Genomic DNA, 14,010 nt, shown 5'->3' with positions numbered 1-14,010 from the left:
TGATCATGCAAAGCAATATGACAATGATGGTGTGTGTCATAATAAAAGGAACGGTGCAAGTTGCATGGCAATATATCTCAGAATGGCTATGGAAATGCCATAATAGGTAGGTATGGTGGCTGTTTTGAGGAAGATATAATGAGGCTTATGTGTGATAGAGCGTATCATATCACAGGGTTTGGATGCACCGGCGAAGTTTGCACCAACTCTCAAGGCGAGAAAGGGCAATGCACGGTACCGAAGAGGCTAGTGAATTGCGGAAAGGTGATGACCTCCACGCAATAAAATACATACCACTCAAGCTCAAAGGACCGCCAAGGCATTGGCTCCATAGCCTCCCTAGGAATTCCATTTGAAGCTGGGAGGAGCTCGAGGAGGCCTTTAGGGCAAACTTCCAGGGCACCTATGTTCGCCCCCCAGATGCCGATGACCTTAACCACATAGTCCAGAAAGATGGCGAATCAGCTCGGAAATTCTGGAATTGGTTTTTAACCAAAAAGAACCAGATCATCGGTTGTCCCGACACCGAGGCAATTGCGGCATTCAAGCACAGCATCCGGGATGAATGGCTAGCCTGACAGCTCGGGCAGGATAAGCCTAGAACTATGGCGGCTCTCACCTCTCTAATGACCCACTTTTGCGCAGGAGAGGACAATTGGCTGGCCCGTAGCTCTCATACGAGTGACCCCGGCACATTAAAAGCAAGCGACGGGAATGGCAGACCCAGGCGTAATAGAAACATGTGCCGGAACAAGAACAACGATGCTGAGGATCCCGCAATAAACATGGGATTCATCAGCTCACGAGGCGGACCCAACAAGAGGCCCTTTAAAGGGAACAAGGATGGCTCAAGCGCCCTGGTTAAAATACTTGACATGTCTTGCTAGATTCATGACACCTCGGACAAGCCCGCCAACCACACCAATCAAAACAGATGGTTGTTTAAGCAGGCCGACAAAGCTATAGCCGAGGAGTCGGGAAAGGGCCAGCCTCGAAGCGATGACTAGGACGAGCCTCGCAGGCTGAATAGTGGCGGCCAAAACGAGTTTCCTTTCGATGTCAAGGACGTGAACATGATCTATGACACGCACATTCCTAAGAAGGAGCGGAAGCGCGCACTTCGGGACGTCTACGCCTTAGAGCCTGTAGCCCTGAAATACTACCCGTGGTCGGCTTGCCCGATAACTTTTGACAAAAAGGACCACCCGACCAGTATCCATCATGGCTGGTCGGCTGCTTTGGCCCATTATCAATGGGTTTCACTTAACCCGCGTTCATATGGATGGCGGAAGTAGCCTGAACCTGATCTAAGCTAACACGGTTAGAAAGATGGGCATTGATTCATCACGAATCAAACCTAGTAACACTACATTCAAGGGTGTCATACCCGGCGTAGAGGCCCAACGCACTGGACCCATAACATTGGAAGTTGTTTTCGGCTCCCCCGATAACTTCTAAAGCAAGGACTTGATCTTTGATATAGTCCCCTTCCGCAGTGGCTACCATGTGTTGCTCGGGCATACTGGGTTCGCCCGCTTTAATGCGGTGTCGCACTACGCTTGCCTGAAGCTCAAGATGCCGGGGCCCAACAGCCACTGGTTCAGCGAGCTGCTATACAAATGGTTTTTAACCCCTTTCCGCAACGGAGTTTTAAACCGTCGCCTTGCATGTGTATACGATAGGGGGGTCCTTCCCACACGACCCAGAAACCGTCGGGGATAGGTCCTCCGGTCACACACACTGAGAAAAATGAGCTCGTGTGCAATCGGGCTAGCCATCGCATACAATTATACAGGCCCAATCGTTTCCGTTCGTAAGTACATCCCACATACTGAATGCCACACAAACATTTCCGTTCATATGTACATCCCACACAGTGAATCCCAGAAAAATATTTCCGTTCGTATGGACATCCCATACAGTGAATCCTAGACAGACGTTTCCGTTCGTCTGCACATCCCACACAGTGAATCCCAAACAAACATTTCCATTCATATCTACATCACACACAGTTTTCTGTATAGCCTCGTGTGTGATAGGTGTAACGATCACACACGCTCTACCTCCATTAACCGTTTGCTTTATTCAAGTATATCACAGATGATTCGATTAAGAAAACTGTTTGACATTGAGCTATCCATCACACACGCTTTTACTGCTATAACCGTTTGTAAAGTTTCATGACCATTTAGCAGGTTATTAGTTTACTATTAATAATTCCAGTATTAAGCAAATTCACATTTCATATCGAACAATTTTTTGCCAGTTCCATATCAGGCACATAAATATATTTTAACATCGCAGTACGATAGCTACGTGAAAACAACACAATACAACTTATAGCTAGTTCACCTTCATAAGCACAATATTAGAACAATATATTCATTTCCCTAATCGACTGATGCATGATCAACCAAGTTCGTCTTCTCCACCTCTACTTTCAGTTCAGTAAGAAACTGTTTTGCACTGACCTTCATCTAAAAAAAACTTTCTCGCGACACGTGGACATCACATCCATCTCAAAAAGAAAAAGAAGAAGCCTAAAAAAATTCTCAAAAAGAAAAAACAAAAAAGTTTCACTTCCATCTTTAAAATATAATCTCCCAAAAAAATTTAAAAGAAAAAAAGTCTCACTTTCATCTTTCAAACAAATCAAAAAGTTTCTCGCCACGGCCAATCAGCATGCACCACGTGGCCATGCTATTTGACCGCCCTTCTCCCACACGTTAATTTGTTTATAATTGCCAGCAAAATGTAAACCTGTCATTTTGCGGAATAAAAAACTCACGCCTTAAGACCCCCCCCCAGCTCCCCCCGCTCGCTACCACGGCGACTCCATGCCTCCCACACGCCATTGCCACCACCGCAGCAGATCTCTCCGCCCCAACCTCACGGCATGCCGCCTCACCGGCGAGGACCATGGGCGGCGACCGCGGGCGCTTCCGCACCCCCTCCCCCCCTTGATTGCCCCCGCACATCTACGAGGCCTTTTCGGAGATGTTGAGATTGATCTCACCAGTCCCGCATCATGGTGACCGGGGCCCGAGGTTGGACGGAGCGGGCGACCAGGATTCTCTACGCCACCGCAGGGTGGATCCGGTGCGTGCGAGATTGGAAGGCGGCAGACCAGGCGGTGGCGGTGGCGAGAGACCCAAGCACGAGAGCCGCGGCTTTGAAGTATGCAGAGACTTGCCAGAGGAGGTCAGATTTAGTGCAGAGGATACTAGCAAGGAGGATTTTTGAGGAGGCCACGGCGGAGGAAAGGGCAAGGATGCCTGCCTTCCCCCACTCACCACCGGCCGAGTTCGTTCTGTGGGCGAGGGCAGAGGCGAAATCCGAGGATCCCCGGAGGGCGCTGAGGTGGGAGTGCTTGTTGGGGGTGCTGCCGTCGGGCGCACCACTGCAACTCTCGTCCCTGATGCTTGCGACCAGTCGAGATTGAGGAGAGGTCGTCAGGTATCTGCTCAAATCTCAAGTTCTGAGGGTGGATTCTCTTCGTCAGCTTCCGCGCATTCTGGTTCCAGTAGAAGCAACAGTTTGAGCTCGAGGAGATCGACCTCGGCGCCGCCGATGATCTTCATCTTGATGGAAAGTGTGGACTTGGGCCCCTGGAAGAATCTAGATCGGGAAGCCCCACAGGTCAGTGGTTCAGGCAAAAAGGGTGGAAACCAGCCAGCTGGATGGTGCGGAGGGAGAGACGAATGCTACTCTACTAAAGTGGTGGCGCCTTCTCAAAATTCGTCTTCCAGTGCTTCCTCTGACCTACGGGTTGGGGAAACAGAGAGAGCTATAGCTAGGGTTCGTCCGAGACCCAGATCGAGTCTAGTCTGGATACGGAAAGACAAGTTTTCCTCAGGAGATTTTTTAGTTGCGGACTGTTTCCCTATTGCAGTGCGTGATTCTAAGCACTTGCCTGTCCCAAAGTGCTTTAGTTTCTCCCGTGATCTCTGGTCGAGGAAGACGGGTAAGATCCCCTACGCTTTAGTGGTCAATTCAATGGCGGGTGGTGGTAGAGATGCAGGCAATAGAGGAGGGGGGAGGTATGGTGGTGGTAGAGGGTGTAACCCAGGCCGTTCCCCTGCTCCCACTACTGATGGTCGTCAAGCGGCGACTGCTCTGCCCCCTCCCCAGGTTCCACAGGCTCCTCAACCTCAACCCCCGCCTATGTCTATCTTTGCAAAACCCCCATTGTTTCCGGTGGGTGCTGCTCCTGCGATGATGCGGCCAAACCCCATGTATGGATTTTAGGGTGGGTGGAATCCTCATATGCAGCAGATGCCACAGTGGCCCCAGCACCCCAATTTCCAGTATCAGTACATGCCAACTGCCCCAGGGTTCTAGCAGCAATTCAACTCAGCAAGTCAGAATATGCAACCAGTACAGACAGTGCAATACAGTGGTGGAAGTTCATCAGTGGGTGGGAGTGATCAAACTCAGGCTGGTCACAACAAGAGCAAGAAGAAAAAAACAAAAATCAGAGTGCCTCTATGCATGAAGATGATCCTCCTTTCACTGTGGACCCAAAATACATTGGAGGTATCTGCTATAACTGTGGCCTGCCTGATCATTTTGTGGGCATGTGCTCCATTCCTAAGATTTGTTTCATGTGCAAGACCCCTGGACACCATATGGATGCTTGCCCCACCTGGTACAAAGCTTATCCTGCAGCTATGTATTGGGGGAGTGCAAATACTGGACTTGGGTTTTTTCACATAGAAACTAGTGGTACAGAAGACTGTGAGTGGCTTAATTTTGGCAATGTGGGGCTAGTTCCTGTTGAAAAGGGTGAAATCTCTGGTAAGGAGCTAGGGCAACACTTCTCTGATATGTGGAAGACTAACTGGCCTTGGCAGATAAGACCTTATGACAAAAACAAGTACATTGTCAGATTCCCTCCTAACAAAAAGATCATGAACTTGGTGGAATACCCCTCAATTAACCTAAAGAAGGAAGGAGTGACAATCTCATTTGCTGATTGGAATGGAGAACACCCTGTCTATGACAGCCTGATAGAAACTTGGATTGTCATTGAGGGCATTCCACCAAAATGGCTATCTTGGTCTACTATTGCTCAAGTGGGCACAACCCTTGGTGTGCTTGTCAATATTGATTGGCATACCATTTTCAGAAGTTTTTATGAGAAATTCAGGGTCCTGGTTGCTGTTAGAGACCCCAACAAGATCCCCAGAGACAGAATTGTAGAGATCAATCATGAACTATATCTGCTAAATTTTACTGTGGAGAGAGATGCTGATATTGGGACCACCTCAGACAAACCATCTGACCCTGATGGTCATGATGATGATACTAACAAAAAGAAACAAGAAGAGGAAGATTTTGATTCCAACAATGATGACTTATTGGGGGAGGATATGGACACTAGGACTAGTAACACCAACAACAAAGTTGCTGCTGCTGGTACTGGTTCCAGAGGTACAAAGTCTGTGCAAAAATGCTGCACCCCTGTCCCTGAGAGCATTATTGAAGCCTCTGTCTTCTCTAAAGTTCAAGGGGCCCCAATGACCAAAAGCTATCCGGAGGTTGTCAAAAAGAAGCCAATGGAAAACATGGGAGGTCCCCTCCTGGAGAAATTTGAGGCTGTTATTACCCAATCTCACACCCTTCCTCAAAGCATAGCTGGCAAGAACAAAAAGTGGGGCCCTGTGGTTTCTACTAGGGCCGGCACTAGAAAAAAGAAGGATGGGAAACCTACTCTGCAGAAAGCTCAAGAATTGAAACAAATCAAAGATCTGGACCTACCAAAAAGAGGTAAAACATGTACTCAAAATTCTTTTGCTTGTCTGGATGATGATGTGCTTATCTCCACTGCTGATTGCTCAGGTATTAACTTGAGTTCTAGTGGGTGCAATATTAATAAGAATATTGCTGTGATTAAGAACATTGAACTTCAGAGACTTGATAAATTTAATCAAGATAACCCTGAAGTTTTTCTTCCAGCCAATATAGATATTTCTGGTGAAGAATTTAATGTTGTAACCACAAGTTCAGGGGCTCAAGTTGAAACTGGTGATGACCCACATATGAATGTGGACTAAGAGCCAGATTCCCCCTGGATTGAGGTCAATTTTTCTAATTCTGGTAGGAGTAGAGGAAAACTTGATTTTATTGTTAAATGATTGGTCTATTCTGGAACATTAGAGGCCTGAATGGGCCTATCAAATGCAACAAGTTGAAAGAGCTTATTATAGCTCATAAACCTGATTTTATTAGTATTTCAGAATCTAAGAAAGAAGACTTCACCCCTCTTCAGCTGGAAGTCTTTGATGTTAGATCCTGCTTCACCTGGAAATGGCTCCCTGCTAATAACACTACTGGAGGCATTCAGGTAGGGATTAGGGGATATCTTTTTGATATTGTTTGCTGTGACATACACACTTATAGTGTCTCTTGTTTGCTCAAAAACAAACAAGATGGATCTTCTTGGGTATTGATCTCCATTTATGGTCCTGCTTATGATCAATATAAACTGGACTTTATTAATGAGCTGCACAACTTGCTTACTGGTTGGACCGGTCCAACTCTGGTAGGTGGTGATTTCAATTTAATTAGAGAGGCCAGTGAGAAAAACACTGGTCTGACTAATCAGCACTGGAAATATTTGTTTAATGACTGGATCAACAAATTTACTCTACTTGAGCTGGAAATTAATGGCAGAAAATACACCTGGGGCAATAACCAAGATTCCTTGGTTATGGCCACTATAGATAGGGTGTTTATATCCACTAACTGGGCAGCCTCTTTTCCTAATGTTCATCTCAGAGCCCTACCCAGGGTAGGGAGTGATCACACCCCTTTGGTGTTGAATACTTGTGCTTTCTCCATACCTAAAGAGAAGGTATTTAGATTTGAGAAATGGTTTCTTGAAGTAGAAGGCTTTAGGGAGATAGTCTATAAAGCCTGGAATACTAAATGTTGCTTAACTAAGGCCATTGATATTTGGCAATTCAATATTAGAAATACTAGGAAAGCTATTAAAGGTTGGTGTGCTAATTATGAGGCTGCTCAAAACAGGCACAAGCAGGCCTTGATAGCTGAATACAACTGCGTAGACATTTTTTCTGAGTCTCACCCTCCCTCACCTAATACTAAGCAGAGAATGAAAACTATTGCAGGTGAGCTGAATGATATATGGAGGAATGAAGAGATCAAAGCTAAGCAGAGGTCTAGGGAGAGGGAGATTCTAGAAGGTGACCTTAATACTGGTTATTTTAAAGCTGTGGCAAGTCAAAAAAGAAGGAAGAAGCAGATCCTGATGCTGGAAAATGATGAAGGTACTGTTACTGACCCTGAAGGTATCATGAATACTACTGTTAATTACTATAAAAAGTTGTTTGGCTTCGTAGATAAAATTGATATCACTCTGAAAGATGACTTTTGGAGTGAGGATGAATTAGTCTTTGAAGCTCATAACAACATTTTAGATGCTGCTTTTACTGAGAAGGAAATAAAGGATGCTGTATTCAACTCTTGTGCTGAAGGAGCGCCAGGCCCTGATAGCTTTCCTTTTCTATTTTATCAGCAATTCTAGGACCTTATTAAAGGTGACCTATTTGCTCTATTCAGGGATTGGGAGAAAGGAGAATTAGACCTTTATAGGCTTAACTTCTCCCTACTAACTCTAGTTCCTAAAGAGATTGAGGCTATTAGAATGGAGAAATTCAGACCCCTTGCCATGATTAATTGTAGCTTTAAAATCTTTGCAAAGTGCGCCACTACTAAATTTGGCCCCATTTGCAATGATCTGATAGCACTAAACCAGACAGCTTTCATTAAGGGGAGATTTATTGCTGAGAGTATTATTACAGCTCATGAAATTGTTCATTCTGTACACTCTAGCAAATAGTCTGGTTTTGTGTTCAAACGAGATAATGAAAAAGCCTATGACATGACCAATAGAGAATTATTGATAGATATGATGAGGAGGAGAGGTTTTAGTAATAAGTGGATGAGTAAAGTGGAATCTCTCATCTTTAAGGGTTCTGTTGGTGTCAGAGTTAATGACAATAACAATGAATACTTTGTCCCTGGCAAAGGTGCCAGGCAAGGAGACCCATTCTCGCCCCTCCTTTTTAATCTAGTTCTTGATGTTTTTACTAGAATTTTGGTTAAGGCCTCTATAAATAACAAGTTGGAAGGCTTTTTCCCATCTCAAATCCTGCAGGTATCATCAGTATGCAATATGCTGATGACACCTTGCTCTTTTTGAGTAAAAATTTATCTTATGCTAAAAACCTTAAGTGGTTACAGTCTTGTTTTGAACAGTTATTTGGGATGAGGATCAATTTTTATAAATGTGATCTGGTCCCTATTAACATTGACCGAGAGGAAGCTAATATATTTGCTCAGGTCCTTGGTTATAAGCTTGGAGATTTCCCCATTAAATATTTAGGGGCTCCTCTCCACTATAGCAAACTTATAAAAGAGGATCTACAACCTACCATAGATAAAACCATTAAGAAAGGGGCCGGTTGGAGAGGTAGATTACTTTCCTCTGGTAAGAGGCTTACCCTTGTTCAATCTTGCTTATCTAGGATTCCTTGCTATCTTATGGGGATTATGAAATTCCCTAAGTGGGCCACTAAAATGATTAGCTCTCAACTTGCTCACTATTTTTGGGATGATTATTGGGGGCATCATAAATACCACCTTGCTTCTTGGGGGAATATTTCCATCAAGAAACAATATGGTGGCTTGGGCATCCCTGACATTGCTGACATGAATCTTAGCCTGCTTGCCTCCTGGTCCAAGAGATATTTTAATGATGATGGTAAAATTTGGAAACAAGTTATTGATGCCAAATACAGAACTCGTAGTCCTAACATCTTTGCCTGTCCTGATACTGGAGCCTCCCCTCTTTGGAAAGGAATACTTTGGGCTATTTTAGCAGCCAAGGTTGGCTTTTCCTGGAAGGTGGGTAATGGCAAGAGCGTTAGATTTTGGGAAGATCGTTGGATTGGCAATACTACACTTGCTACCAGTTATTGGGAGCTGTACAATATTGCTAATTCAACTAATGTCTCCATCAGTGAGGTTTGGGATGGCACGACCCTGAAAATCAACTTTAGGAGGTGCTTTTCGCCGGACATGCTTGCTGCTTGGAATGAGCTTTTTAGTGTAGTTAAGGACCTGGTTTTGAATGATAGTGATGACACTATCATTTGGGACTTGGAGTCCAAGTGGGTTTACATAGTTAAATCCTTTTATAACTTTGTGAATTTTAGAGGAGTGATTCTAGATAACATTATGATGATTTGGAATGCTAATGTTCCTCAGAGAATTCAGATTTTCCTTTGGTTGCTAGTTAAGAACAAGCCACTAACCAGGGACAATCTTCAGAAAAGACAACATGTAGCAGATGCTACCTGTCTTTATTGCAATGAACTAGAATATGTAAATCATCTATTTTTTGATTGTGTGGTTTCGAGAGAACTCTGGAGAGAGATTTTTGGCTCCCTAGGGGGCGACATCGAGCTTAACTCGTATGGGTTCCTTGAATGGTGGTCTAGAAATTGCAACAAAACTGTGGATATTATGCTTCATGCAGCTGCATTATGGACTCTCTGGAGATATCGAAACGATATGTGCTTTAATACTGTGCCTTGGCTTGGGATGCAGATTCTGTGGCAAAGGACAGTTTCCTTTTTGGCCTCGTGGGAGATCAGGTGTGCGGATCTCGCCAAGAGGAGATGTCGTCTCTTGGTGCAAAGACTGGAACAAATGGCACGAGCACCGCCCCTCCTACTGTGGCCGGACCCTGGCTAGGCCTGAACCAATGCTCTGGAGCGACAAGACCTCACTTCAGGTCTGGATTCTCGCTCTGAAGACCTGGGGTTTTTAGATGCGCCCGGTGCAATTTTTTTTCTGATGTTCATTGCTTGCGCTGATGTATGATGTACTTGATACTTTTATTTCGCTCTCTTGCTCTCTTGCTCCTTGAGGAGCGTAGATCGTCTAGAGTTTCCGTGCTGGGGCAGCATCTCTGTTGTTTTATTCCCCCTGCACGCCTTGTAGCTCCAAAAACAAATGTTCTGTGGTTTCGTTATTGCAATGGAACCGGGGCGTGAGTCCTTTTCCTCTAAGAAAAACTCACGGTCTCTCGCAAAAAGAAAAAAAAGTACTATATTTTAATAACGATGACACCACCACCGAAATACAATTTCGTGGCCAAAAAGTGTTGGGCCAAGAAAAGAGAAACCCCCGATCCGGAGTGTGCTGTTTCGCGCTGGAACGCGGAAGGCCCAGTACGATTTCGGAGGGGGAGCTGGCGGGCAGGCAGGCGCCGCGGGATTTCCGTATTATTTTAAAACTTTTACCGCCCACCTCTCACCAGCACGTGCGCCCCACTCCATCCAAAATTCCCCAATCCTATAGCAAGCGAAAATCCTATAGAGCTCAGCAAGCGAAACCCGGCGCAGCGCGGGCTTCTTCTCCCTCCCTCCTCTTCGAATTCGCGTGTTTTGGCGGCCATCTTCCCTCCCATTCCTCCAATCCCCTCTACATAACGCAACCGCCGCCGCCTCCCATCTCCCCTCGCCGCGCACCGAATCCCAAACCCTACCCCCGCCGCCCCGGGGAGCACGAGCCCGCCGACCATGGCCGACAAGGAGAACGCGGCCCCCGCCGCGGAGGCTGGCCCCCGGCTCACCCGTGCCGCGGCCAAGCGCGCCGCCACCTGCTCCGCGGGCCCCTCCGGCGGCGCCAAGCGGAAGCGGGTGGCGCTCAGCGAGCTCCCCATCGTCTCCAACGCGGGGGTCGTCCTCCGCCAGCCGTCGAAGCCCGCCAAGCCCGCGGCTGCGGCCAAGGGGGAGGAGGAGCGCGGGGGCTTGAGCAGGTGCGCGTCCACCTCGCCGACCCCCGCCGAGGAGGAGGTCAGCGGCGGCGGCGGCGGCAGCGAAACCCAGCTCAGCGGGTCCTACGCCTCCGACATCTACACCTACCTCCGCACTATGGAGGTACGGCACTCCCGATTCCTGATCTCCATTTCTGGCCGTCGGATGCCTCGATCCGTCGGCGCTGGGGTTGGGTGGGAACGACTGGTCTGATGTCTAATCATTGGTTCGTCCGAATGGGGTGTGCAGGTGGAGGCGCCGCGCCGGCCGGCGGCAGACTACATCGAGACCGTGCAGACGGACGTGACGGCCAACATGCGGGCTATCCTAATCGACTGGCTCGTCGAGGTTGCCGAGGAGTACAAGCTCGTTGCCGACACGCTTTACCTCACAGTCTCCTATGTCGACCGCTTCCTCTCCGCCAACCCGCTCGGCCGCAACAGGCTGCAGCTCCTTGGTGTCGCTGCAATGCTCATTGCCTCGTAAGCGCAGCCTCCTGCCCCATTTCCTTGAAGGGTTCGAAAAGATTTTGTGGATTGAGTTGGATTGGCTTTGGGGTGGTTGCAGGAAGTACGAGGAGATCAGTCCCCCGCATGTGGAGGACTTCTGCTACATCACGGACAACACCTACACCAGGCAGGAGCTTCTCACCATGGAGAGCGACATACTCAAGCTCCTCAACTTCGAGATAGGCAGTCCGACCATCAAGACCTTCCTCAGGTGGCATACTGTCACTGACCCAATAGTTCATAATCTCTGAATATTTTCATTCCGTGTCCAACTGAATCTTTGTGCATTCCCCCCCTGTTTTGCTAATTTCAGGCGGTTTACAAGATCTGGCCCAGAAGACAAGAAGGTGACTACTACCAATCCTTTAAATTCTCCATATTGGATCCATTTGATTTAATTCTTCCTCAACTGCTTATGTGTGTGGGTGCCTGAAGTTATTCTTGCATGCTTGTCACAGCGCTCCAGCTTATTACTGGAGTTCATGGGTAGCTATCTTGCTGAGCTGAGTCTTCTGGACTACAGCTGTCTCCGGTTCTTGCCATCAGTGGTTGCTGCTTCATCACTTTTTCTTGCTAGGCTGACCATTGGACCAGACACTAATCCTTGGGTAAGAGTGGAGAAGTAGAATGTGAAAGCTTGAAATGTTGCTTTTGATATTTGAAGTTCTCAAAGCTAAAGCTATCCTGTGATTATGTGGTTGCAGGGCAAGGAAATGCATAAACTGACAGGCTACAAGGCATCAGAGCTGAAGGATTGCATTATAGCCATACATGATTTGCAGCTCAATAGAAAGGGTCAATCGTTACCAGCAATTCGAGACAAGTATAAGCAACACAGGGTATGCTCAACTCCAACAGTTATGTAATATTCCTTTGGTGTTGTTATGCTTGTATTGTTTGGTCTAATTCTCTAATCATTTGGAACAGTTCAAATGTGTATCGATGTTGCTTCCTCCTGTCGAGATCCCTGCATCGTACTTCCAAGACTTAACAGAATAGTTGTTCCTGGACCGCTCCACTGTAAAGCTAATAACTCTGAGCTCATCTTGAGCTCCTTGTGATAAGGGAGAATTACAGTTTCAGAGCAGGTTCTCAGACAAGTTAGAATGCTGGAAGCTGTTTAGATGCTTGAGGTTTAAAAGCTTAACCAGGAGCTTTTCAAATTCATTTAGGAGCTAGGTTTATCACAAGTAGGAGGCCAGGCATTCTCTTCTTTTGTAGAATTGTACTTCTGTATTATATCTTAGAACAATGTGCCTTGGTCTGTTTGGCCACATATTTGTAATGTTTGATATATGTTCATCCATTGTCTTTGCTGATTTTTCTTCTTCTTTTGATCTGTTACCTGTGAGTGTGCTTGCAATACCTATGACCTACCTTTCTACCAAGGGGTTGTATTAGAAATATGCCTAAATAACATAGCTTGCATGAATAATCATACTTGGCAAGATGCTTACTATCTAACTATCATCTTGATAGCTTGTTAGTGCAACATTCTTTATTGAATCAAAATCCAAGAGGCCCGAGTCATTTCCAATGAATGATCAACCCATTTGCTGCCTATAAGGTGTTCACTTCTGAATGACTCGTTATAAATTTGATGGCACTTCTTAATTCTTTTCTGATGGCAACTGATGTAGCCGAAACTTCCTAAATAGTTACATATTTATTATTTATTCTTGCTAATGAATGTGCAAGCAAAGTTTGTGCACTAGTCCATTGCATTTTTCAACTTGATGGACTATAATGAAGTGATGTGTCAAATTGTTGTATCTCCACTGCAATTGCCTCTTTACTTTGTTATAAATGATTACATGTGTCTATTCTTGCTAATGCCATTCTTATGAACAGTGACTACTAATATTGTGTGCAATACTTTCCTCATAATAATAATAATTTTGTATGCAATACTGCATTCCAGACTACTTATGTCTGGAAATGAAAGGTGTATTTCAAATTCTGATGCAAAAGGTGTGCTGTTCCATCTCTTTCCCTAAAGAGTATGCTACGGAGTAGCTTTACTTGGTGTTCCCTACATGCATACAATGAGCAATACTTCAGGGATAATTAGGGTAGCCTAGTCCTTTTCAATGTTTCCTTGGTCTAAGTGCAAGGCGAAATATGCTCGGTATTTTCACGGAAGGAGTAATTTAGATGCCATATTTGCTTGATAAATTTGCATAAAATATAGCTCAAGTTAGATGATCTTACTGTTTTGTACCGGACTTCGCGGCTTCAGGTATCTGTATCTCTGCTTAATTTGCATTTTTTTAATCAAAGCTTCACATAGCTATGTGTTAATTTGCTCATTTTCGTGTGATTTTTTAAGGTATTTATTTTGATCTGCATGAGAGTTGATATTATCTCTGTCCAACTATTATACTCCATGGTATGCTAGGTTAACGAAAACAGTAACTCACAGGTAATGTTTGATATATGTTGATCCATTGCCTTTGCTGATTCTTTTTCTTTTGATCTGTCACCTGTGAGTGTGCTTACAGTACCTATGACCTACCTTTCTACCTAGGGGTTGTATTAGCGATAGGCCTAAATAACATAGCTTGCATGAATAATCATACTTGGCATGATGCTTGTTTTTCACTATTTAACTATCACCTCGATAGCTTGTTAGTGTAACATTCTTTATTGAA

The 14,010-nt window shown here is 45.5% G+C and overlaps 1 protein-coding gene across 1 annotated transcript; it reads left to right on the top strand.

The window, feature by feature from the left end:
• Positions 1-10,352: 10,352 nt before the first annotated feature.
• LOC109763507 (cyclin-A3-2) lies at positions 10,353-12,678 on the top strand. Its single transcript, XM_020322355.4, has 7 exons — positions 10,353-10,973; positions 11,100-11,332; positions 11,418-11,570; positions 11,673-11,706; positions 11,818-11,967; positions 12,064-12,198; positions 12,287-12,678. The coding sequence occupies exons 1-7, from the start codon at positions 10,614-10,616 to the stop codon at positions 12,356-12,358; spliced, it is 1,137 nt and encodes a 378-aa protein (XP_020177944.1). The 5' UTR covers positions 10,353-10,613; the 3' UTR covers positions 12,359-12,678.
• Positions 12,679-14,010: the final 1,332 nt, after the last annotated feature.

Source organism: Aegilops tauschii, chromosome 5, assembly GCF_002575655.3.
Source record: "Aegilops tauschii subsp. strangulata cultivar AL8/78 chromosome 5, Aet v6.0, whole genome shotgun sequence".
Classification (NCBI taxonomy): Eukaryota; Viridiplantae; Streptophyta; class Magnoliopsida; order Poales; family Poaceae; genus Aegilops; species Aegilops tauschii.
This window is presented reverse-complemented; position numbering and strand designations above follow the sequence as displayed.

Excerpts from the sequence above, each read along its gene's own strand:
- LOC109763507 (XM_020322355.4), top strand. The coding sequence starts at position 10,614 with ATGGCCGACAAGGAGAACGCGGCCCCCGCCGCGGAGGCTGGCCCCCGG. Across the intron at positions 11,707-11,817 it reads CTGGCCCAGAAGACAAGAAG|CGCTCCAGCTTATTACTGGA; the intron begins GTGACTACTACC and ends TGCTTGTCACAG. Across the intron at positions 11,968-12,063 it reads GACCAGACACTAATCCTTGG|GGCAAGGAAATGCATAAACT; the intron begins GTAAGAGTGGAG and ends ATGTGGTTGCAG.